At 46.3% G+C, this 25110-nt stretch overlaps 2 protein-coding genes across 3 annotated transcripts; one reads left to right on the forward strand and one right to left on the reverse strand.

Moving 5' to 3' along the window:
- Nucleotides 1–865: 865 nt before the first annotated feature.
- LOC120688707 (ATP-dependent DNA helicase SRS2-like protein At4g25120) lies at nucleotides 866–19657 on the forward strand. Of its 2 annotated transcripts, XM_039971095.1 has the most exons (31): nucleotides 866–1377; nucleotides 1604–1780; nucleotides 2071–2241; nucleotides 2431–2661; nucleotides 3615–3656; nucleotides 3748–3911; nucleotides 10358–10544; nucleotides 11251–11307; nucleotides 11395–11500; nucleotides 11577–11710; nucleotides 11801–11875; nucleotides 11970–12095; nucleotides 12164–12292; nucleotides 12378–12461; nucleotides 13037–13150; nucleotides 13244–13344; nucleotides 14018–14084; nucleotides 14641–14691; nucleotides 16058–16135; nucleotides 16270–16473; nucleotides 16573–16611; nucleotides 17032–17103; nucleotides 17178–17264; nucleotides 17338–17394; nucleotides 17762–17919; nucleotides 18132–18225; nucleotides 18452–18502; nucleotides 18720–18782; nucleotides 18886–18945; nucleotides 19038–19100; nucleotides 19301–19657. In XM_039971095.1, exons 1-31 carry the CDS (start codon nucleotides 952–954, stop codon nucleotides 19388–19390), a joined length of 3558 nt encoding a protein of 1185 aa, XP_039827029.1. In that variant the 5' UTR covers nucleotides 866–951; the 3' UTR covers nucleotides 19391–19657. The 2 variants fall into 2 exon arrangements, with proteins under 2 accessions (XP_039827029.1, XP_039827034.1); XM_039971100.1 differs by lacking the exon at nucleotides 12378–12461.
- A 519-nt stretch (nucleotides 19658–20176) lies between these two features.
- On the reverse strand, nucleotides 20177–21660 carry LOC120696168 (bisdemethoxycurcumin synthase-like). Its single transcript, XM_039979308.1, has 2 exons — nucleotides 21362–21660; nucleotides 20177–21260 (listed from the first exon to the last, which is right to left on the reverse strand). Exons 1-2 carry the CDS (start codon nucleotides 21549–21551, stop codon nucleotides 20254–20256), a joined length of 1197 nt encoding a protein of 398 aa, XP_039835242.1. The 5' UTR covers nucleotides 21552–21660; the 3' UTR covers nucleotides 20177–20253.
- Nucleotides 21661–25110: the final 3450 nt, after the last annotated feature.

Below are 25110 nucleotides of genomic sequence, written 5' to 3' on the forward strand. Positions count from 1 at the left end.
AGTCGCCACCGAAGTTATTTTCGGTGTTTCTCAATCAACCAGCTCGGCAAAACTCTGACTCAGCATGCGATGTCGCCTCGCTTCGGAGGAGGCCTTACCCGCGCTTTTATCGTGGCGGCATGGGCTGCAACTCCACATGATTTATCTATTAGGTTGGACCATTGAAGTATTTTGAGATGGGCTGGTAGCGGCTCATGGTATTATTCTACTGAGTTGGAGCGCAAGGAGCCTATACTGGTGCCCACGCTCGCCGGGCCTTGAGCCCATCCCTGACCAGGGAGTATCTCAGGCTAGTTTTAGTGGAAATTTTATGAGACAATTATCTAGATTGAAGACTAGATATCATGTCAGCAAAATCTTATTGAGACTGGCCTAACAGTGAAATACCTGTGACGCTTTTTTCACATCTCAAGATGCGTACCATCTCCGTCTCAGTTGGCCTTTCACCTTTTTTCATCCCAAAACGCTAAAGTGTATCTACATTTGGACAAATAAGCGCTATATGTTATTTAGCTCAATTTAAACTATCAAATACTCACTCCAGTCTAAACTATAGATTATTTTAGAATTTATAGATATACACTTATATCTAGATTTGTTAAAACTATCTATAATTTAAAACTGAGGAGTATAATATTAAAAATACGTTATTACACTTGTCATCCATGATCCATTGTTACGGTCTTCCCATGAGAGAACCAAAGAGTAAGATGCAACTACTACATTTTTTTTTCACAGCAGGCATTGCTTCTTAAGACTTTCAGTAAAATAATAATAATATTTGAAAATTACTGGAGAAAGATCGACAAATTTGATGTGAACCCATTCTCTCCATTTGAAACCCCCTCCTTCCTCTTTCAAAAGAGATCTCCTTTCAAAAAGGTCCAAAACGCCGCATGCCCGCCCATCCGGTTCTCCATCCCAAACCCTCGCCGGCGGCGGCCGGCGACCATGTCGCGCTGGAAGGAGAATACCGCCCCTCTCCCCTCCTCCCCGCGCGGCGCTCCCAACCCCTACCCAGTCCTCCCCTGCAAGCGCCCACTGCAATCGCCATCCCCATGCCCGCCGCCGCGCCGGCCACTCGCTGATGTCACCGGCAACGCGCTGGAGCAGCGGGGCGGTGGGGAGCCGGGCGGGTACGGTTACGCCACTCCCCTACAGAAGGCGCCCAGGCCGTGCGAGTTCCTTCTGGGCGACGATGACGACATGGACGAGGCATTCTTACGGGAGGTGGACGCCATCTGTGAGGAGCACGCACGGTCCACGGCCAGGAAGGAGAAGGAGAAGAAGCTGGCGGAGGAGAACAATAGGATGAAAGAAAGGCCGCCTGCGGTTGCGGCGGCAATGATTGACGACGCTGCACCAGAGATAGCAACGGTACGCCATTGGTTTCATGATGGGTCTGGAAATGGGGTTAGGAATCGTTGGGGTCTATTTCATTCGCGAATGCAGAGTTATTGAGAATTTAAGGGAAATGCGGAGAGCTGAGAAATCGAGGAAGTTGTTTGTTGAAACGGGGTTCGTTTTGGAATGGGAATGTCTGTTACTACAATTTTTTTTGAAGGAACTCACATTGTGGCTCTCTCATTTGGATGGAATTTAGCTGGATGATGCTTTCTGGGAGGAGGTCGGTGCCATTTGCGAGGATTGTGATGCCGAGTCTGATGCAAAGAGCCATGAGGGGGTAAAGGAGGAGGAGGAGGGGGAGGAGGATAGCTTGGTGCTGTCCTGCGATGCTTCACTTCCTCCTGCTATTTCCATCACAGCAGAGGGTGGGGAGGTATGAGAGTAATTTGCGTTCATGAGGTTTCTGGTGATTTGGGGAGAATCCTTTAAATAAGATAGCGCACTTGAGTAACTTCCTTAAAGTCTTTTCTTAAACTGAATGAGAGTTAGGAAAAACCTGTAAAGCATAACAAAATTCATGTTTATTGCCTTGTGCTGGGGAAGATGGGGAAATGAACATGGAGAATTAGAGTCATTGTTTCTTGAAATGTCACTGCAATTTGGTTGAGGTGCCTGATTTGTAAGAGAAATTTATATATTCAATTTATTTTGAGATGATTTCAGTTTGAAGATTCGTTTTGGAAGATCGATGCCATTACCGAAGAGCACTATACCAAATCTCATGCCAAGAGTCAGGAGGGTATGGTGGAGTTGGACGAAAAAGATGGCTTGATAGCATTGTCTGGTGATGCTTCAGTTTCCCCAGTAATTTCCATTGCAAAGGGGCCCGAAGAGGTATTCATTTTTTCTTAACTTTAGAGAATGAAATGATAAATAGTTGTAGGTTGTCAGGCAGTTCCTGTTTCATGCGTCTAGGACTGAGGAAGAGGATCAGCATAACTAGAAATTGTATTGAGTAGGTTTGATTTGGAATTAAGTTTCTAACTGAGTTTGACTCCTTTTTTTTTCTTGTGATATGTTTAGCTCATTGATGCATTCTATGGGGATGTTGATGCCATCATTCATGCTGATATTTCTGCTGCCAATGGCAAGAAGGAGATGAAATATATGGAACTAGAAGTGGAGGAAGATGAAGGGTGTGCTCCAAAGAAGTACTATGAATATTTGCACTCCCTGAATGATAAGCAGAGGGAGGCTGCATGTAGTGATGTGGTTGTTCCACTAATGATTGTTGCTGGTCCAGGGAGTGGAAAGGTAGACTTTCTTAGCGTCCAATATTATAGATACATGAAAGATAGTTAACTCTTACCATCAATTGTTTACCCTAATTTCAACATATATATTCTTTTATTATAAGGCTCAACTGTGGACAGTTGTTTCAGATGCTTTGCTCTTTTGATGCCAATTTTATGCATGGTTTGACATGTTTACAGAGCCATTTAACAAATCAAGAGCAATACACAAAACAAATGTCTAAAAAAATCATGCCTTTTGTTCATGTAGCTGCTACAAGTAAACAGGCAAAGTAAACACTGATTCGAAATGCTACCAACAACAACAACATAGCCTTTTTTCCCAAGCAAGTTGGGGTAGGCTAGAGATGAAACCCAAAAGAAATAAAGTTCATGGTTCAGGCACATTGATAGCTAGTCTCCAAGCGTTCCTATCCAAAGCTATCTCTTTAGAGATATTCCAATCCTTAAGGTCTCTCTTAACCGACTCATCCCAAGTCAGTTTAGGTCTACCTCTACCCCTCTTTACATTATCGACCCGCTCAAGAACCCCACTACGCACCGGCGCCTCAGGAGGCCTAAACTGATTCAAAATGCTACCGAAAGTCCAAAACCCAAATGGTGCGATTCACTGCTACAAATTATACCAAATAAGTGCTAAACTAAATCTCCTTCCAAAATGATTAAATGATTGCAGATGAACTGACAACTAGGTTTCTTTTAGTCTGTATCTTCTTGTTTGTAATTTTTTATATAGTCACGATAACATGCAAGTGCTAAACTTTCTTTTGATGTCTCTAAAATGGTTACATTTTTGTATGCTGTGGGTGATCACATACATTGTTATGTTTTGGATTTTACAAAGTGTACTATTTAAGTTGAACTGAACTTTGTCGAACCTGTTGGAACTATAATCTTGTGAGTATTCCATGCTTTGGTATATACTAATCCCCCTGTAACTGGCATGATCCAAAGACTTCCACAATGGTTGGCAGGGTGCTCACACTCCTCAAAGAGGTACAGTTTTGTGTCTGATATAATCACTATATAAGTAGTATGTACTGACATTTTAAACTCACATAGTCGCACATCTCCTTCTCATGACTAGGGAATTCCACCATCAAACATTCTTGCTATGACATTCACCACAGCTGCTGCCTCAGAAATGAGGGATCGGATAGGGGCAGTTGTGGGGAAGGCAGTTGCCAGGGAGATTGCAATAAGCACATTTCACTCATTCTGCTTGCAGCTTTGCAGGACACATGCTGAAAAGTACGTCTTTTCTGTTGGTAGTATACTTATATTACAACGGATTTGTGTGCTCAACCAACTGAAGTGCTGCGTATTAATATAATCACTGATGTACAACCACAACACCTGCTTTGAATAAATATGAAAGGTACTGGATGAAATGGACCTTGCGCAAAAAAAAAACTGTGCTAAATGTAAATTGGTGTTTGTAGGAAGGAATGATTAGTGTATTCCTCCAAACCCTAGAAGGGTGGGTATATAGTAACTGTACATGGGCCTCTAGATGAGCCTTAACACCTGGGCCATATGGGCCATTCACATATACACCCCCCCCGCGCAATTTGAACTACCGGCGCAACGGAGTTCAAGACTGGACAACAAAGAAAGCGCACATAGGGCAAACACCCCCCCCCCCCCCGCAGCCACAACCTGCTACATTGAGGCTGGAGCGAAACTCCGAGAAGGTCGAGGAGGGGAGACCTTTGGTGAAGATGTCAGCAAACTGGGAGGTGGTCGGGACATGGAGCACCCGAACATCGCCGATAGCGACCCTGTCGCGAACCATGTTTTCAAATCGTCTAGTCGAACCTAGTCGCCATGGGACCGATCAGACGACTAGTCGCGATTAGTCGTCGATCAGGCCGATTAGTCGAGCTTAGTCGGTCCTAGTCGTTTGCCTAGTCGTCCTATGTGTCCCAGGACCGATATGATATATGTACTACATATTACTTAATAAAAAGCAAGTATGAAGGCAACAATAATGGTCGATTTTTCACTTATTTGTGAGAGATGATTTGTGAACTGTTCAGAACTCTGTATTTCTGTCCCATAGTCCATATTCCTGTCTCTCAGCTTTTATATACCAAAAACCTAATGGGCCACCTTGCCAGCCCATCACCGGCCGAGACCCACAACTCAAACAGCCCACAAAACAATCTCAAGTCTGATCGTTTTCCAACCTGATCGTGCGACTAATCGCAACTAGTCGACGACTAGTCGGACGACTAGAAAACTAGTCGCCCAGACCTACTCGGTGTCCCTTATCGGGGTCACCGGACCGATAAGCCTGACTAATCGCGATTAGTCGGACGACTAGATAACATGGGTCGCGAACGAAGTGCAAATCGATCTCCACATGCTTCGTCCGCTGATGCTGAACGAGGTTGGTGGAGAGATACACGGCACTGACGTTGTCGTAGTAGACGAGTGTGCTCTTGGCGAGCGGGCTATGGAGCTCCGCCAAGAGTTGTCGGAGCCAGGACGCCTCTGCGACGCCGTTAGCTACAGCACGGTACTCCGCCTCGGCACTGGAGCGGAAGACAACCGGCTGCCGCTTAGATGACCAGGAGACAAGGTTGCCGCCCAGGAAGACGGCATAGCCGGAAGTGGAGCGGCGAGTGTCCGGACAGCCAGCCCAGTCAGCGTCTGTGTAGACAACCAGCTCAGCAGAAGGAGATCGGTGAAGAACCAGGCCGAAGTCAACAGTGTCACGGACGTAGCAGAGGAGACGCTTCAACGCAGCAAGATGTGACTCCCGTGGATCATGCATATGAAGGCAGACTTGCAAGGCGCCAGCAAGACTCCGGTAGGCAGTAGGATCAGCCACAAGATCACCCATATCAGCAGACAGCTTCACCTGAGTGTCGACAGGAGTGGAGCAGGGCTTGCAATCAGTCATCCCAGCCCGCTCCAGAATATCAAGTGCATACTGTCGCTGGTGAAGGAGAAGGCCAGACGGGCGAGGCTCAACAGTAACGTCTAAGAAGTGGTGGAGCTGACCAAGATCCTTCATAGCAAACTCCTGCTGCAGATAGGAGATGATGCGCTGAAGCAACTGCTGACTGGAGGCTGTGAGCACAATGTCATCAACATAGAGCAGTAGGTAGTCAGTTTCATCCCTACGGCGGTAGATGAACAGAGAAGTGTCAGACTTAACTTCGGTGAACCCCAATGTCAGCAAGAACGTGGCGAACTGAGAATACCAAGCCCGAGGAGCCTGCTTCAGACCATAGAGAGACTTGTTAAGCCGGCAGACCATATCGGGACGATTGGAGTCCACAAATCCCGCCGGCTGACTGCAGTAGTCTGTCTCTGAATTCTGAAAGGGTGCCATGGAGAAAGGCATTCTTCACATCCAGTTGGTGCACAGGCCATCAGCGATTGAGAGCGGGCGAGAGGACCGTGCACACAGTAGCAGGCTTCACCACTGGACTGAAGGTCTTATCATAGTCCACGCCAGGCAGCTGGGTGAAGCCCCGGAGAACCCAGCGAGCCTTGTAGCGATCCAGTGTGCCATCAGCCCGACGTTTGTGCGTCCAGATCCACTTGCCAGTGACCACATTGCAACCAGACGGACGCGGCACGAGGTCCCACGTCTGGTTGGCAAGAAGAGCCGCATACTCCTCTTCCAACGCGCGACGCCAGCGAGAATCCGCCAGGGCGTCGCGGACAGAGTCGCGGGCTGAGAAGCCATCCGCCGAGTCACCATGGGATGAATATGACCAGGGTCCCGATGGATGACTGGCGGGTGGTACACAGCCGGCTCGACTCAAGAACGAGTCGGCGGAGGCGGCTGCGGCGACGGCTTCGGTGTACATGGCGGTGGAGACTCCGGTGCCGGAGTCGGGTCCGGCGCCGTTGCTGGCACCGAACGACGCCGGTACATCTGCACCGGCTGGGCGTAGCGCGCAGGCGCCGGAGGAGGCACCGGGGCCACGCGTGGCGCAGTAGGAGATATCGGGTCAGGCGAAAACAAGGACTCCAACTCGGAGTCAGGGGAAGGTTAGAGGAGGTGGAGTAGGGAAAATCCGACTCGTCAAACACAAAATGTCGGGAGATGAGGATCCGGTGAGAGGTGAGGTCAAAGCAGCAGTACCCCTTGTGGTCAGGGGAGTAACCAAAAAACACACACAGTGTCGAGCGGGGCGCCAGCTTGTGAGCAGCAATGGCGGAGATGTTAGGGTAACATGCACACCCGATGACACGAAGGTGGTCGTAGTGAGGAGGGGTACCGAAAAGAGCGTGGTGTGGAGTGGAGGAGGGAAAGCAAGTAGGTGGCGGTGTGGAGACTCTCAGCCCAGAAGCGGGGAGGCAGAGAAGCCTGGATCAGAAGGGTGCGCATGATGTCGCTTGTCGTGCGAATCATCCGCTCAGCCTTGCAGTTCTGGGGAGAGGTATACGGACAAGACATACGCAGCTGAACACCCCGAGACAGGAAGAAAGAACGGGAGGTGGAGTTATCAAACTCACGCCCGTTGTCACACTAGACGGCCTTAATGGTGAGGCCGAACTGAGTGGACACCTAGGCAAAGAAGTGGAGGAGGGTGGGAAAAGTCTCAGATTTGGCGCGCAAAGGAAAAGTCGAAGAGTAATGAGAGAAATCATCAACCACCACCAGATAGTATTTATAATCAGAAATGCTGGGTACAGGAGATGTCCACAAGTCACAGTGAACAAGATCAAAGGCATGCGTCGCATGCGAAAAAGAAGAAGAAAAAGAAAGTCTAACATGACGACCTAGCTGGCACGCATGACAGAGGTGCTCAACAGGAGCCCTAGTACAAGGAACATCGGTACTACGACTAAGCTGAGCCAAAATGTCGTGGCCAGGGTGACCAAGACGGCGGTGCCAGGTGATGGAAGACGGCGTCGCGGCTAAAGCGGCAGACGAAGAAGAGGTCGAAGGTAGTGCAGCGGAAGATGGAAGGCGAAGGGTGTAAAGGGGCCCCGTGCTGTCACATCGGAGGAGCGGACGCCAGAAAGCCGAATGCTTCACAGTAAGACCAGAAGAATCAAATTCGATGGAACGAGAATTGTCAGCTGTAAACTGGCGAATGGAAACAAGGTTATGAACCATCTGAGGAGCAACAAGGACATTGGAAAGACGAAAAGAACCAGGAGCAGAACCCACGGCGGTGATAGGAAGGCAAGACCCATCACCAACCATGATGGAAGAAGGACAAAAAGGGTGTGGGGGTCGGACAGAAGAAAGTATACCAGCATCTGGGGTGGTGTGGAAGGAGACACCCGGGTCAGCGATCCATTCGGTGCTGACCGGCGGCGTCAGTCTCATGGTGCTGAAGGACTGTGCCAGCGCGGCCTGGTTCCACCCCCCAGGCCAGGCCGGCTGCTGGCTGGGCTGAGCAGGCGGGGTCCAGGACGGCGCGAACAGGGGAGCAGCACCGGTGAACATGGCCGCCGGCTGGGGCTGATGACGAGGGGGGCCCCTGACCCTGAAACGGCCACATCGAGATGCGCCTGACCATGGGTTGTTGAAGGATGGCCGGGGCGTACCTCCAGGGGCAGGAGCAGGAGTGGGAGCCGTAGTCGGAGTCAGAGTGCCCCGACGTCCCCAACCAGCACCACCAGGAGCAGTGCCGCCAGCACCACCACCACCACGTCCCTCCCGCCGACGACGCATGCGGCCCCCTCCACCCCCGGTCTGGTCGGTGGGAGGAGCACCAAGGAGGGAGGTGGCAGGCGAGGCGGAGGAAGTCGGTGGAGCAGCCACGAGCGCGGTGGAGGTGGACGAGGACGAGCCGGTCGCGGGACCCCTGGTGATCGCGAGGACGAGGTCGTCCCGGACCTGCAGGAAGGAGGGGAAGGGCCTCTGGCGGGTGATCCATGTCCGCAGGTGGTCGTAGGTGCTGTTGAGACCCCGCAGGACATTGAGCACCAAGACCCGGTCGGGCACTGGGCACCCGAGGTCGTGAAGAGCATCGGCCATGCCCTTCATCCTCCTGCAGAACTCCCCAACAGAGAGGTCCCCCTGCTCGAAGGTGCGGAAGGAGGCGTCGAGCTGGAGAGCGCGGAACTCGGCATTGCCGAGGAATTGCCCCTCGAGCGCCAGCCAGGCCTGTCGAGCAGTGCCGCCGTGAGTCCTGACGATGTCTTGCAGATCTAGGGAGATGGTCCCAAAGATCCAGGACATGACGACGCTGTCGAGGCGCAGCCACACCACGTCCCGCGCCTCGATCGGTGTGTCGAGGAGGACGTGGTCGTCGAGGGCGTAGCGGCGGAGGGCGAGGAGGACCTGGTCCCGCCAGCGCCCGTAGGAGGACGTGGGGTCGAGGAGGACGGAGATCAAGGCCCTGATGTTTTGGACGCCGGCGGCCTGAAGGTGGAGCTGGGCGACCTGGGATCGGTCGGGTCGAGCCGGGGTCCAGAACCAGAGGGTGGAGTCTGGTGGGATGAAGAGGCGCCATGCTCGGTGAAGGGGACGACGGGCTGCAGGCCGGAGGAGACACGGAAGTAGTGCTCCGCCTCGGCAACCCGACGAGTGAGAGCATAGGCCACGGAGCGCTCGCGTTCCCAAGCGAGGGCAGCCGCACGGACCCGCTCCTATGCCGCCGAAGCCTCGGACTTGGCGGCGAGGAGGGCCGTGGCGAGAGCAGCGTCGGCCTGCTGCCCACGGAGGGCGGCGGTGGCGTACGGGAAGGGCGGCGTCGGCGGGAAGGGGCTGCTTGCCCGCAGCGACAGTGGCGCGGTGGGCGGCGGCGCCCGGAGCAAGGGGCATGCCCAGGCCGCCCGCGGCGGCGGCGCCCGGGGCCAGCGCGCCCGCGCAGCAGCGGCGAGGGCGGCCGCGGGGTAGGGCCACGTGCGCGCCGCGCCGGCAGTGAGGAGGCGGCGGCGGCGCCCTGGGGCCACGCCCGCGCCGCGCCGGGAGCAGAGGAGGCGGCGCCGAGAACAGAGGATAGGGGAGGGAAGGAGGAGAGGGGAGGGGGCGGCGGCGGCCGGCCGGCCATGGCGCCGACAGCGGCTGGAGGGTGAGAGGAGAGAGAAACCTAGGCAATTGATACCATGTAGGAAGGAATGATTAGTGTATTCCTCCAAACCCTAGAAGGGTGGGTATATAGTAACTGTACATGGGCCTCTAGATGGGCCTTAACACCTGGGCCTTATGGGCCATTCACATATACACCAACAGTGTTATCAAGATTAACTTAGCTTGGTTTTCAATTGTGACGACAAACAATTAAAATTCTGAGAAGCATAGATGATCATGATCAGTTTTAAGCTTTATCAAACTACAGATATTATATACCTGCACTCCAATGTCTCAGTATATTACACTATCTTTTTTTCGAAACGAGGCTCATTCCCAATTCCATTCCAGCGGAACGGAATTACACTATCTAGTGCCATGATTTTGTTCCTTCTTTATTCTTTTTAATACCCCCGTTATTAAAACGACGTTTAAACGTCGTGAAAACGACATTTTCACGAGAAAACGTTCTTGTGAAACGTCCGTTTAAACGTTAAAACGTCCGTTTAAACGTTAAAACGTCCATCGTTTCATTAAAATCTACCCTCTATTCGTTTCGTCGTTTTATCGTTTTAATAAGCTTGTTTAATACCTCGCGTTTGTTTTACAGTTTATGAAGGTTACTCACTTTGCAGATACTTGAACGTTTGGATTATGTGCACATTACTTTTTTTTTCATTTTTTCCTTTATGATCTTTTGAAGGCTGGGCCGCACATCTGAATTCATAATATATGGACATGGACAACAACGAAGGGCAGTTATTGAAGCGGAGCGTTTATTGGAAAATGACAAAAGAAGTGGTGCTGATGATACAACTAAACAATATGATGGGGACATAAAAAGTTCTTTCAAAGACAAAGCTAAGAAGTGGCAGAAGTTCATTGCACAGGTGCCTTCTACTTTTGATGGATTCATCAGAAATATTTGTTTCCCATGCTCTCTTTGCACTGATACATAGGAGTTTAACCAGGGGACTAGGCAGTCACACTCACATTTTTTTTCCCGAGGGAAATATAGTAGGGGAATTCCCTACTGTGGTACTAAGACTCACATTTTCTTACTGTTATATATTTTTTAAAGTTGCACATCAAGGTTGTGTCTGCTAATTCCCACCTTGCTGCCACAAATGCACAGTACAAAAATATTAAAAGAACTTTAGGGTGCTTCCAAGATATTGTTCTGGAGGCATAGAAAGCCAAATGCGTATTGGATCACTCGAAGTTTATCAGAAACAGTAAAAGAAATTGTAGTTTGGATGATATCCTAAGTTGTCGACAATATTTAGCTATATCCTTAACATAAAATGTTCACTTCAAGTGCTTGAATTATAGCCATGGTGAGGAGCTTTATGTTGTGCACTATTCATTGTGTAACATATTGGTCTATGCTGTTGGGCTTGCTATTAGAATGTTTATCACACTGGTGCCTTGTGGATCAAACCTATCAATGTCGGTTGTCTGAAAGCAGTGGTCTCTAGAGTTTTTCAGGAAAATAATTTGGTATCCACAACCACAATGTGGGCTGATTTGTTGCTATGTTAGCCGCTATGGTAATTGCATTTTGTTTTTACTGTACCTTTCCACCTTTCTTTAAAGGCAAAAGCTTCAGGAAGAACTCCAGAGGAGTATGAAAAGAAGGGCGACTTGACAGGAGTAAGCTCTCCTACTTTGTGTAGTTCATTTTTGCATTCTTCATTTTAATGACCAAATTGACCTTTGCCTGCATTTTTTTTTGTGTAGGCTTCTGTTCTTAAGCATTACAATGAAATATTGAGATCCTGTAATGCTCTAGATTACCATGATTTTATAAACTCATCCATAACTCTTCTCACGAACTTTCCTGAAGGTAGATTCAGTTCTAATCTCAATCACCATACTTTGATGACTTTTTGATTAAAACGGTGTGTTCGTTGCCTGTGCAGTATACAAAGAGTGCCAGGATATATGGCAGGCAATCGTAGTTGATGAGTTTCAGGATACCAGTGCTATGCAATACTGTCTTCTGAAGATTCTAGCTTCCCACAATCATATAACTATTGTTGGTGATGAAGATCAGGTACACAAATTCGATATACATCTAACATCCTGTCATCCTGAAACTTTTGGTTTCTCAATTGCTTAAAGCTTTTGTCTTCTCTTATGTTAGTCCATCTTCAGTTTCAATGGTGCCGACGTATCTGGCTTCGATTCATTTCGCAGAGATTTCCCAAATCACAAAGAGGTAACAGTGTTGTGCCGTTGTTTGCATGGGAACTTTTTAAGTTGTGTGAGTCTTGTTTTGATCTGTTAGTAGCTTGATACACCATTGACTGCAGATCAGGTTGAGCAAGAACTACCGCTCCACACGTGCAATTGTTGAAGCAGCAACCGCTTTAATTCACAACAACACTAAACGTCATCATCATAAGCTTGTTGAGACTGATAACCCTTCTGGTTGTAAGGTATCCTTAATTTTCGCCATTTGTTCTTGCATCTTCTTTTTACTTATATAATTCTTAACTTAGCATAGATTACTGTCAAGGAGTGCCACAGTGAAGATTCTCAATGCGCATTTGTTATTGACAAAATCATTGAAACTACGTCTAGTTCAGCTGAAGGCTGCAACTTTGGCAACATTGCTGTCCTGTACCGAAGACAGGTTGAGTTTTTTTTTTAGTCTATTTTGATTTTGGACTATATTTCGGTTATGCTTGCGACATAACTTTCTCCTAATTCCTAAATAGATAACTGGAAAAGCGTTCCAAGTGGCCTTCCGCAACCGAAAAATTCCCTTTAATGTCCATGGTGTGGCTTTCTACAGAAAAAAGGTGTCTGAATTTAGCTTACTTTGGAGATTCACTGCAGAGTAGAAATTTTTTATGGTTTTCTGGCTGTCCTTGGTAGATTCAATTTTATAGTCCTTGGTGCCACTAACACTTTCAAGCTGGGGAATTTCATAAGCTTTCCAAATTAGTAACTGTTCTTTATTTTGTAAGGGATGCAAATAATTTACTCGAATATTTTACATGCTCATATGTTATTGTTAGTTCTTGACGTAAAATACCAATTCATTATATCTATATAATTTTATTGATTGAGTTGATGTAAGGCATAGTCACATATAGCTATTGTTACCAAATTCGTTGCATATTATGGTTTTGTTTGCCTTACCATGTGTCTTTGAAAGATGGCTGGCCTGAGCTTGGTATTTTTTCCATTAGCAAATCCTAAGTTGGTCTCATCTTTCTCATTTTAATGTGATATATGTAGGGAAGCCACAGTAGTTATTGCACTCATTATTTAATAATTCCATTACAAACCTGTGAATGCAAAGACTGCAATAACTCTCCGCATAATATCAATTGTGTCACAATGTTAGTGCTTTACCATGCAATTATTCTAGGTGATCAAAGCTATCATGGCAATACTTCGGACCACATTACCTGGCTGTGATGATGGCCCATGGCGTCAAGCCTTCAAGGCCCTTTTACCTAGTGACAAAGAAGAAAAGAAGAAGGTTCAACTTTTACCCGATTTAGTTCTTCTATTTTTGTACCCTTTTATATGTTAAATCTGCATAACTCTGACAATTTCTGCGCTTAACCACCAGATGATAGATCATGTTGAAAAGATTTCACTGGCTAGAAAGTGTAGTTTTGTAGCTGCTGCTACTGACATCTTCAGCGCAAAGGTCTCTGGTACCTTTAAAAGGTTGTTACATTTTCCTTTTTTGCTTATTGTTCTCAAACATCATATTTTCACTGCTCATCGTGTTATTTTTCTATCTGATGATCCTTATAGAATTTTTTTTATTCTTCTCTCTTTCTGCTCACGGAGTGATAAATGGTTGCTAGCGGCTTGACAGAAAATGAGATTCATGCTTTACAAGGATCGAACTTGCACATCTTGCATATAGTTTGGGCAAGAAGCCGTCACATTCATTTTTCTTTTAATTAAAGTTAATTGTTCTTTGAAATGAAACCTGTTAATGAAAAAAGAACCATCTGTTCATGCTCACATTTTTACACCGAGATGGATATTGTGTATGCTGATATGCATGCTGTGTGTGTGCCTAGAGCTGCCCAACTGCTGTACTGCCTCCCATTTGAGTACAACCATCGAACAATTCCCATTTTAATCTTAGTCTTGTCACCTTTATTCTTTATGAATTATTGTTATTGATGTTGGTGTATATGTGAGCCCTTGTATAGAGGCCCATCTAGAAGCCCATGTATAGGATCTATATATCCCACCCTTCTAGGGTTTGGAGGAATACAAGCCATTATTCTCTCCTATCCTCTGTCTAACAATTGATGTTATTTTCACACTCAAGGATTGAGTGCAGTATGACTTTATTATGACTGTCTCATTTTGTTGACTGTAGGGCTCAGATTACTCAAGGACGTAAAGTTTTATCGACCTTGCATAGCCTATCAAAACTTGTTGAGAGGGTATGGGTCATTTGTTCAACTGGCAATTTTGTACTGTGTATTCTGCAATGGACAGTCATATCTCATTACATTGTGTACCTGTGGTGCTACCTCACCCGTTCATATTAAGTAAAAGCAAAAATGATTCATAAAGATAATAAGTATATATGGAAAGTATACATGAATGTTTAACTCACAAAATTTGAGTTCATCTAGCCTTCTTCCAGATGCACCAAGTATTAGTACATGATGACTCCAATGCAACCTTTTGCTTCATTCTTCCATGTTTGCCCATCCTTTAATGCACCCTAATCAATGCAGTAAACTTGCCAGCTATCTTAAGTCTAGCAATAATTGATGGGCAGTAGGGTTACTGTACCTCCTTAATTCTTGTGCCCAAGACCCTAAGTTCAAATGGACTTATATTTGGGATCAGAGGGAGTACAAAATGTGAGCAATTAGCGATGGTTATGGTATAACTTTATTTCCCTAAAACATTGTTGTATTGTTTTATAAGTTTATATTATCTCTTGGTCAGTTCCTCAGGAGCTATAAATTTTTTGTTTGGTTTTTTCAGGAACAATCAGTTTCAGTCATCATTTCCTCTGCAGGAGACATGCTACCTCAGGTACAGACGTACAGTTAGCTTGTTGCAATTGTATTCAATGAGCTGTACCTTTAATGTAGTGATTTTTCACTTTCGTTTATGATCTGTGAATTCTTTGGATGAAATAAACGCCTTAAAAGTGATAGTTCCTTTCTTTAACAGTCATAGTTTATCCCTGTTAATTTGCACGTGCAGTTGGTTCATGATTTCTGGTGTCATAATTTTGTTCATGCAATGAAATCATTATTATTCTGTCGTAGACAATAATAGAAGTTCAATGAAGCATGTTTTGTGATGCCAATTGGGCACCATTGATTGGAATGCTTTTCATGCATTCCTGTCACCAGTCAGTAATGCCTTTTTGCCCATCAGGCCCAAATAAAATGGAAAAGAAATGCATGCATTGGTGAAGTAACAAACAATAGAACAAGTTTTTCAGACTAAAATTGCATGTTGGCACAACTTTGGTCCTAGTTGCCTGTGGACCAAAAACCTAGATTGGAACCTATCAGGTGTTTAAGGACATCCCTAGGGATGATGGAACTCATCATAAAACGCCAAACCTAGGGATGATGGAACCTATCATAAAATGCCAAACCATAGGAGGAATCTATCATCTAGCAGAGCGACATGTAAGCTATATCACTATAATGTATTCAGTCATTGTAACATTATTGTTTACCTCAATCATGCTAGGTACCTAGAGTAAATTATTTATGCTGCACAGAATACAAAGTTATGAATTGACCTACTCCCTCCGTCCCAAAAAACAAGTCATCCTAGGAATTCTAGGACATATTAACAAGAAGGTAAAATGACCATATTTGCCCCTATTTATTATCCATATTTGGCACTAATTGATTCTTGCATGCACATGCACTTTCTAAATAGGGTAGGATGACTTGTTTTTTGGGACAAATTTTAAATCCTAGAGTGACTTGTTTTTCGGGACGGAGGGAGTACATATTATTTTTGGGTAGATAATAAAGTTGTTATGGATATCCTTGTACCAATGGGGACACCTGTGTAGCCTAGTGACGGAATAGAATGGTCTTGGTAATTGAGGCCATGGACTTAAATTCCCTCTCCTGAGCAACAAAGATGTTCAGTTCCTTCCTTCTGTGTGGGGTGCATCTCCAGTGAAAATGGTTTAGTGTTGAAGATTTGAAAATTTCGTCGCAAACATTGTTTCTACATCTTGCAAATGTTGTTTTGAAATATTGTGCAGCCTGAGTATCAGGAGATGCTCAGTGTTGCTTGACTTCTCGTCATACCAAACCTTGAGGCAGTTTTAGCTTACCACTGGTCCACTGCTAATCTTTGTTAAATATTTGCACCCATTTTTTACGCAATCTCTGTTAAGGTTTTTATTGCATTTCTTTGGCAGAAATATCTCCTCGAAAAGCGTGCAGTTGTTGATGTTGACAATGGCAAATTGTTAAATGAAGATAGTGATATTAGATCAGTAAGTTCAACCCCATCGATGCACTTATTTTATACATTTATGCTTCAGAAAAATTTAGGTTGAAAAGTTATTTCAAATCATTCTGGATGTGGCATATAGAAGAGGTGACATCACTTTTCGCTGGATCAATGCAGGTTCTTCAGTTTCTAATGGATGATGTGTCTGACTTCTTGTCAACACATTTTTCTAGCTCAATGGAGGAAAGCAAGAGCGAGGAGAGAGGCTGCACTTCTACACTTCAAGCTTTCATTGATTATATATCTTTGAGGGAAACTGAAAATTTTCGATCCCGGAAGGAGGAAAATAAGAATTCCATCACATTAACAACTATTCATCAGGTTCTTTATCTCCTGACATCGATTAGTATTGTTTTGCTATGCCATTAGGTAATCCGGCGACACTGTGATACATGATGATCTTTCTTTATCAATTTGCAGTCAAAAGGTTTGGAGTGGGATGTTGTGTTCATTGTGCAGGTATTTTCTTAACTTTACAGGAAGCTTAGATACAAATACAAATACTTTTCACATATATAGTATTAGACGGGCACATGAGGCGGCCACCTAGACAGTCTAGCAGCGATTACGTGCTAAGCTAGAGTCTAGATGGGCTTGGTAGAGTATTTTTCTTTTCAAACAATGTGTGTGCTAACGTAATCACATGTACAGGGTAAATGTCACTACCAGCAGAACTGATAGAAAGTTAACATTTTTCCTGATAATTTGGCAACACATGGAAAAGTATTGAAGCTCAATGATGAGTCCAAATAATAACGTACTAATTTATGGCTTTATCATAATAAATGTTTGTTTCATTTATAGTGATACAATGTATTAGCAACTATGCTAATTTATCAAAAAGTTTTTTTTATTTATTTCAAACCCTTCTTTGCACAGGCAAACGATTCGGAAATTCCTTTGTTGCATGAGTACAATGGCACCGTGAAAGAGGCTGGAAGCACACTAGAGGTTTGTTTAAAAAACATATTTTTCACCATATATGTCTTTAATGTATATACTTGGCAACTTGTTCAAAATTTCAGGAGGAGAGGAGGTTATTCTATGTTGCGATGACACGAGCTCGGAAAAAGTTATACATCTTGCATGTTACAATTGACTCTAATCGTCAGGCAGGTTATTTTGTGTATTCATGCTTATGTTTAAGCAATATCATTTTTTTTGACTTACACTATTGGTTTACAGCTTCTGCAACCTTCACGTTTCCTCAGGGAAATTCCTGTTCACCTTCTAGAGGTGCAGGTGAGCAATACTTTGGGATCTAGTTCTACTACATATAATCCTTTCCTTTTGAGCAACATATTTCCTTATTTTATTGATGGCCAAGGTAAGAATGCAAGTGGGTCAACCTGACACCACTCCATTCAATTTCCACCTAATTATTTGGACATTTAATAGGTAACTAAAATAACTAGGATGAGTCAATGGGTTGATTTGACCCACTTGCATCCCTAGCCGAAGGACTTTCCTGAGTTCAAATTATCCTATGTTCCTTATTGTTCAGAATCTCAATATGAGCCTATTTGTTTACCTCTTTCATCACCAGTCATACTCATGTAATATCTTACGTGTAGATAATTTTCACAGTTTTGTCTTTATTAACTTGCAGGGGGAGAGTCTCAGAAAAATTCCAGAACAGCCTTCGGTGGATGTTTCTTTTGATGATCCTGAAGGGGATACATCAATAGGAAACCCTATTAAGGAACAGAATGAAACTTCACCTTGCCCAGAACTGGCTCAGGCATGTGCTAATGATTTCTTGAGAAGGTAAATCATCTTTATGTGATCTGACATTTCATTTTTAACTTTTCTTTTGGGTAATTGGAGTTTTCTAGCGGTGAAAAAAAAGTTATTTGTCCTGTGCATAATCATTTCAGTTCCTGAATAACAGATTTCATCATATTCACGCAAAACTTAGCTTTGCTACATTAGTTGGTACATTTGTGTTCCCTCACTTCACTTCATCAATCTGTTTATAGGTTTGACATCGACAATAGATCAGTTGTGTCGCATATATTTCATCATTGGGGCAAGAAGCAGGCATTTCAAAATCCAAAGAGATTGCTTGATAAGGTACTGTATTCTTCATTGTACACGAACATGTGGATAAGGAGAACTGAATTATGGTAGTTATCAGCAGGCTAGGATTCCGTCATGCCTTCCATTATTGCAGTTTTGTGATTGCAAGCTTTTTTCTGGTCAATTAATCGCAAGTTTGTGACATTGAAACTCTGAAGCTTTGCGATTGCTAGTGCCCCTATATGGCTATTTCGTGATGGATTTATGCTTGACTTTTCAGATCAGTTTTGTGATTGATGAACGCCTACGAGGTAAAGGATACAAACGCAAGGTGACTTGTCCTCTTTCCCATTCCAAAACATCACCTGACTTATTGATTGTCCTATCAGTTAATCTGTTCTTTGTCATTGTTTGTTGTGTTCTTACTTGCACTGTTGTTTGTCATTTCTGTAATAGTAAAAGATCATATAAGCTAATAAATGTGTACTCTCTTGCATTCAAGAGATTAACCTGGGAAACAAAACTAATGGCAAGTTCTTCTTATCCAGGATGTCTTGCGAAAGCTGAAGTCATTCCTAAGTTGCGATGAAGCATTTGGTTATGCACAATATGTGAGTTTACTTCTTTATTTTTTCTCTTGGTATTACATCTCGGCAATCTTGTTTGTTTTCCTTGTAATAAATAAAATAAATAATGCAATGATGTGAGATTCAGGTTATCAAGTGGGAACAAATTCCTATTGAGAAGCGGAGCCATTTGACAAGAGAAAGACAGGCAAGATTCTGGGCTATCACAAATGTGTTACATTCTTAATACAAATGTCCTTTGGGATACCTTTTTTATGACTTTTTTGGGTTTTTTTTCAGGAACATTTCCAAAAGCAGCGGATAGAGAATTCCATGGGCTCATCAGAACCCACAGCCAAGCAGGTCAGTTATCTCAGAACTCTCTGTTCATCTCGTTGTAAATGCTCTCTTTTTTGGGTTTTTGGATGCATCAACTTGTTAGTTTGTTGGAACCATGTTTCTGTCCATTAGCTCTCTTCATGATTCTGCCTGTTATTTCTCAAGATGTGTCGCACTCTATTTTCAGACCAAACTAAACTCAGTCCCTGTGTGTCTAACTGCAGATATCCTACCTCAGAAACCTTGGGTGCACCATCACTCCGACCTCTCGCTTACATGCATCTCATCTAATCGAAAAGTACAAATCTCTATGACTTAAAGCTGCAGAGCATATGTACCCAACCACTCAGATTTGTGCAGATTTTGGGATCATGGGGTTGATGGAAGTCGTGTTCTAAGTTCGAACTGTATAGCTGTATACCTTATGTGCGTGCCTACATATGTGTAGTGTGTATGAACTCTGTTGTGGACTGGACACATCAGGGTTGTATGACATAGCTCCGTTCAGAATTCTGTGTTTAACTATATAATACACTATAGATGCTGCGCAGCAGTGTCAGAAATATTTCATGTTTCTTATATTTGGTTCTTTCTTCATTAGCCACAGCGAAATCATGAGCAAAAAGTTAGATGAGTGATTAGTACAATGAAATCTTGAACTGAAACACCAACTATAGAAGAACCTTAGTATTCAACAGAGACCCTGCTTGGAACAGTATTTTGCTCCCTCCGTTTCAACTTGTAAGTCATTCCAACTTTTTGAAGAGTCAAACAATTTTTATGTTTGAAGCGATCCTTGTACAGATTAATCTTATGATTTATCATTTTAGATTCTTTGCCACGACTAAAAGGATGGTGAACAATCATGTGCATATATGCACCCAATAGCATGATATCCATGAAGTATAATTGTACCGACATTCATGACACACAGCACATAGCAAATTAAATTATAAATAAGCATATGGAATTAATGCAACATTAGAGGCACATAAGGACTTTATTATTGACGAAAAATTCAACAAACATAAAAATACACTCTTAGCTTTCAAAAAAAAACAAGAGATACACTCTTAGGGAGGGTTTCTAGCAGGACGAGCTTAAGATTTTATTTAGCAAATGTTTTTATTGTGTTGTTTACTCCATAGAAGTCGTACTTCTCTTGATGTTTGAATTGCTAATTTCCCTCGAGGCTGCTAGGGGCGTGCAGCACCATGGTCTCGATTGTTATTCCTGGCCCGAACGCCATCACCACTCCCCACTCGTCGGGTGCTCCCCCTTCCTGCTCGTGCTTGGCCGCCCGACGGCGCCGGAGCTCATCGAGCACGAAGATCACCGTGGTGCCGCTCATGTTGCCGAACTGGCTGAGCACGTGCCGGCTCGCCGCCAGCTTGCCGTCGTCGAGGCCGAGCACTCCTTCGATGCGGTCCAGGATGGCACGGCCGCCGGGGTGGATCGCCCAGAAGAGGTCGTTCCATTTGGCACTGACGCCAATTGCGTCGAACGCGTCGATCAGGCAGCGTTCAACGTTGCTCCCCAGCAACCGTGTCACCTGGTTGGAGATGTGGTATGCCATGCCGCCTTTGGTGATCTCCATGGAGATGTCGTCCTCGGTTTCCGGTATGGTGGTCTGCGAGGCGAAGGCCATCTCGAACAGGGGGCGCTCCACGGGGCTGACGGGGTCGGCGCCGACGATGACGGCGCCGGCGCCATCGCCGAACAGAGCCTGACCGAGGATGGTGTCCGGGCAGCCACTTTCCGGCCCGTAGAAGGCGATGAGCGTGATCTCGGAGCAGGCCACGAGGACGCGCGCGCCGCGGTTGTTCTCGGCGAGCTCCTTGGCGAGCTGGAGCGACCTGCCGCCGCCGTAGCAGCCGTGGAGGTTGAGCATGGTGCGGGAGACCGTGGGGCTGAGGCCCAGGAGCGACGCGAGGCGGCGGTCGGCGCTCGGGGCGCGAGCGCCGGAGTAGGTGCTGAAGATGAGGTGGGTGATGTCGGTGGCCGGGCGGCCCCAGTCGGCGATGGCCTTGGCCGCCGCGGATGCGGCGAGCTCCGGGACGGCGGCGGAGGCGATGTCCACGCGGGCGTCGAGGGACGGCAACGCGCGGTCGGTGAAGTCCGGGTTGGCGGCGAGCAGCTGCTCGTCGAGGTGCATGAAGCGCTGCTTGATGCCCGACTTCTTGCCTGAAATGTGAAACTCATTGTGAGCTCTTTATTTTGTTCCAATAATCTGAAAGAACATGAAGCGAAACGGAAGGAAACGAGCTGCATGGTTGGTTGCTTACAGATCCTGGTGAGCTTGGCCTTGAGGTCGGTGAGGTGCTCGCTGTTGGTGACGCGGAAGTAGTAGTCGGGGTAGTCGTCCTGGGCCACGCACGTCGACGGGTTCGCCGTGCCGATGCCGAGCACGGCAGCCGGTCCGTCCGCGCGCTGCGCACGCCTGATCTCGCCGATGGTGGCCGGAGCGCTGCCCATGGTCGTCGACGACACCGATCGAGCAGTTAACCTGCTAGCTCGCTAGCTGCCTCCTGGCGCTCTAGCTAGCTTAGCTTGCTTAGGGCTAGTAAGATGGGTGCGTGCTAGACTGCTAGGGAGCTAGGCTTGGCGTCTTTAGTGTCTTGGGTAAGCTGGAGGCGTGCTCTATTTATAGTAGTAGCCAGTATTGGTGGGTGTAGTCATGTTCTGGTGGTTGGTTTCGTGGTTGCGTTCCGCTGACTGCGACGTGCGTTCGGCTGGGTTAACACTGATCTCATTCTCATACCACGGATGCCACTTGCCGCCGATGCTGTTGGGGAATGACTTGAGCCGGAGAACCATGCATCCAAGGACTTTGACATGTCAACGACTTGCTATTCGATGATACCAAAGATAATACTAGTCGACAGGGTTTAGCTGCAGTGACATTAACTTGACATTCAATTAGTAGAAGCATAATCGGACATTGACAGGAGTATATGCATGACCAATAATATCGATAAAAATAGAATATTTTTTTTAAATTGAAAGAGTTATATATTATAGTATTTTTAAAAAATATATATTATGATATAGTTGGTTTATAATGAATTTAGAAAATATATTATTCTATATGTGATCAATCTTGTCTGAAATGAAAAGGCTTACAAATAATATCCCTACATTACTTAGAAAAAGGAAATATCCAAAGATTGGCAATGTTAATAGTGGCCTTGCAATACAATAGAGTAGCTCACAACACTCTACTACTCCCTTCATTCCTTTTGCACAAGGCTTGCAAGATCTGGTACCATTATCTTTAATCAAATCATTAGTCTAATGATGTGTAGTAGAATTTATGGTAAAAAGTTACCTTAATTAGATTCATGCTTGGATGTACTTTCGAACAATCATGATTTTGCTGGAATCATTGATATTGTATAAGAAGAATTAGCAATCAATGTTTCATTCTAAACACTGTACCAAGTCAGACCGCTTGTAATATTTAGATATGATATCTACCTCCACAAAATTTCATTGCCAAACTCAACCTAATTAAAAAGCTAAAAAAGAAGAAAATATTTTCACCATTCTGCAGGTGGCTCCTTATGTCAACCATTTATTATAAAAATCGTTTCATTTTCACAATTGATTGCTGCTTCACTGTCGGAATGCATTCTCACATGTGCTAAAAAAACAGTGTGTCTTGGCAAGCTTTTTAGGTGGCCATTTTTAGGTGGCCTATAAGGCCAGTCTCAATGCAAGGGTCGTGAGAGGGTAATGAACATTAAAAGCTATAACATATCAGCAAAAATGCTGATTTTGCAAGACAGTTAAGAGGGGAGAGAGAGGAAACCCAGGTCATTAGCATGACCCACTGATGGCTCGGATGCCAAGCCCACGACCCTCCGATGACCCTGGCACTGAGGCCGGTCTTCGTTCACCCAGGATCTCTTATTCCGCCGCCGGGCGCCGCAACCCAAACCTGCTCCGCTCCTGCGCTCGCCCTGGCTCCCGCGCTCGCGCACCCGCTCGCGCGCCAAATCCCACCGCCGCTCGCGCACCCGCTCGCGCTCCAAGTCCCCACCTACTATGGAGTATATACAGGATCCAATTGACGAGACTCCAAAGCCATTTAAGGGGAGAATTCCTCAAAGGGGAAGGGCCGAAGAGAGGAAAATGAGGAGATACAAGAGAGGGGATCATGATCTCGCAACCTGGCATAGAAGATAACAGGGTAAAGAGATTCATAGCAGCCCTCCACCAAGAAAGACCGCCACCAAGAAAGACCGCCACCAATCGACGATGGGAGCCACTATAAATTTCCATTCAAGCCGCCCGGCCCAGCCCGGGCATGGCGACTTGGCCCGGCCTTCACCGTGTTGGGCCTGTCTCGGCCCTATGTCTCAGCAGGCTATGCCGGGACAGCCCACAAGCTGCATTGGCGGCCGAAGCACAAGCCCACGGGCCGATTTCGTGTCGGGCCAGCACGAAAAGCACGGTGACTTCACCGTGCTCGTGCCGTCCGCCGCCCGCACACTCGGTGGAGGTTGAGCCCCCGACCACCGCCTGCGCCTATCCCACCGACACCCGATGCTGCTCCCGTCAGCCTCCACCCGCGCGCTGGACGCCGCGCGCCTCCTCCTGCGTGCCGCTGTCACCGCGCAGCCTACATCCAGGTGCTGCCGAAGCTGCGCCCGTCGGCCTCCGCCCGCATGCCGCCGCCGCCGCGCCCACCGTCCTCCACTCGGAGCGGATTCTAGGAAGGGAGGAGACGGGCTAGGGAGCAGGGACTGGGAGGCGCCCTCTGTCGCCGCTTGCAGCTAAAGAGGAAGGGAGTTGCAGGACTGAGGACTTGCAGCCTCAGGGGACCGGGGAATAAACGAAAGGACAAGGGAGTGAGAAAAATCAGGTGATTTTGAGAGATGATATTGGTGGGCCGGTGACCAGTGAGATTGAAATGGGCTGTTAACGGGCCGAGCTTAAATATCGGGCTGTGCCGTGCCGCCCACCGTGCCGCACTGGCGACTATAACATCCCGGATCGTGGATCCGGATATTCCGAGTGAGAGCCGGATCATCCGGACCCGTGTCGGCCTTATCTCCTCCCTGTGCTCTCCTCTCTTCTCTCTCTCATTTCCTTCCTCCTTTCCCAGCTCGGGACGAATCGAGCCGAGCAGACCCCCCATCGATCTCTTTCCTTCGACCACCACGCCTTGATTCTTCTCGCGAGCACCTTCCCCAACCCCTCCTCCATCTTCCCCAACCCCCGGCCGAGCTTCTCCCCGGCCAAATCGACGGGGATCGACCCTCCTCCGGCCGGTCACCATTGGAGCCGCTCGAAGCTCAGGGCCGCCATCAATCTACTCCCTCCGGCCATTTCTTCTCGCCTCGGACCCCAAGAATCGATTCCCCGGTGAGCCCTCAAACTTCCCCGACTTTTCCCCGTAGTTTCCTCACCGGAGCACTGCCACACGCCGTGCGCGCGCCGCTGCCCACCCAAGTCCGAATTATCTGGCCTAGGGCCGGATCATCCGGCACCTTCCAGAGGCAAAAAGTACTGTTTAGTCGGATCATCCGGCCTTGGGTCGGATCATCCGATCAGCACAGACCTTTAGTGTTTGTAAAATATGTAGAAAATTATAGAAAAATAGGAAAAATACAAAACCATTTTTGTTAGCTTCATATTTTTATTCTCTATATAAGAGAATCATGAAATATGTTATTTGACAACTTTTACTATGTAGTTTTAATTATGCTAGATAAAATGCTTCTAAACTTGTTAAATGCATAATTGGAGTTAGGAGTGTGTTAAAAATATAAAACCAGTAGGTTTAGTTTTGTTTTGAACATGTAGTACTCAGGAAAGGTATTAAACATATTATTGGTTAATGTTTCTACAATGTGTTGTTGCATGCTATTCTCATATTGCATGACATCTTTTCATACGTATAGATGCCGCGAACGAGGTTGTGTACGAGGTGACTGCGGAGCCCCAGGAGCAGCCAGAGCAAGCCCAAAAGGAGGTTCACAAGGACTCGGCCCAAGGCCCAGTTGACCCTAGTTCTGAGCAGCAGCCC

The sequence above is a fragment of the Panicum virgatum genome, chromosome 2K, assembly GCF_016808335.1.
Source record: "Panicum virgatum strain AP13 chromosome 2K, P.virgatum_v5, whole genome shotgun sequence".
In the NCBI taxonomy this organism is placed as follows: domain Eukaryota; kingdom Viridiplantae; phylum Streptophyta; class Magnoliopsida; order Poales; family Poaceae; genus Panicum; species Panicum virgatum.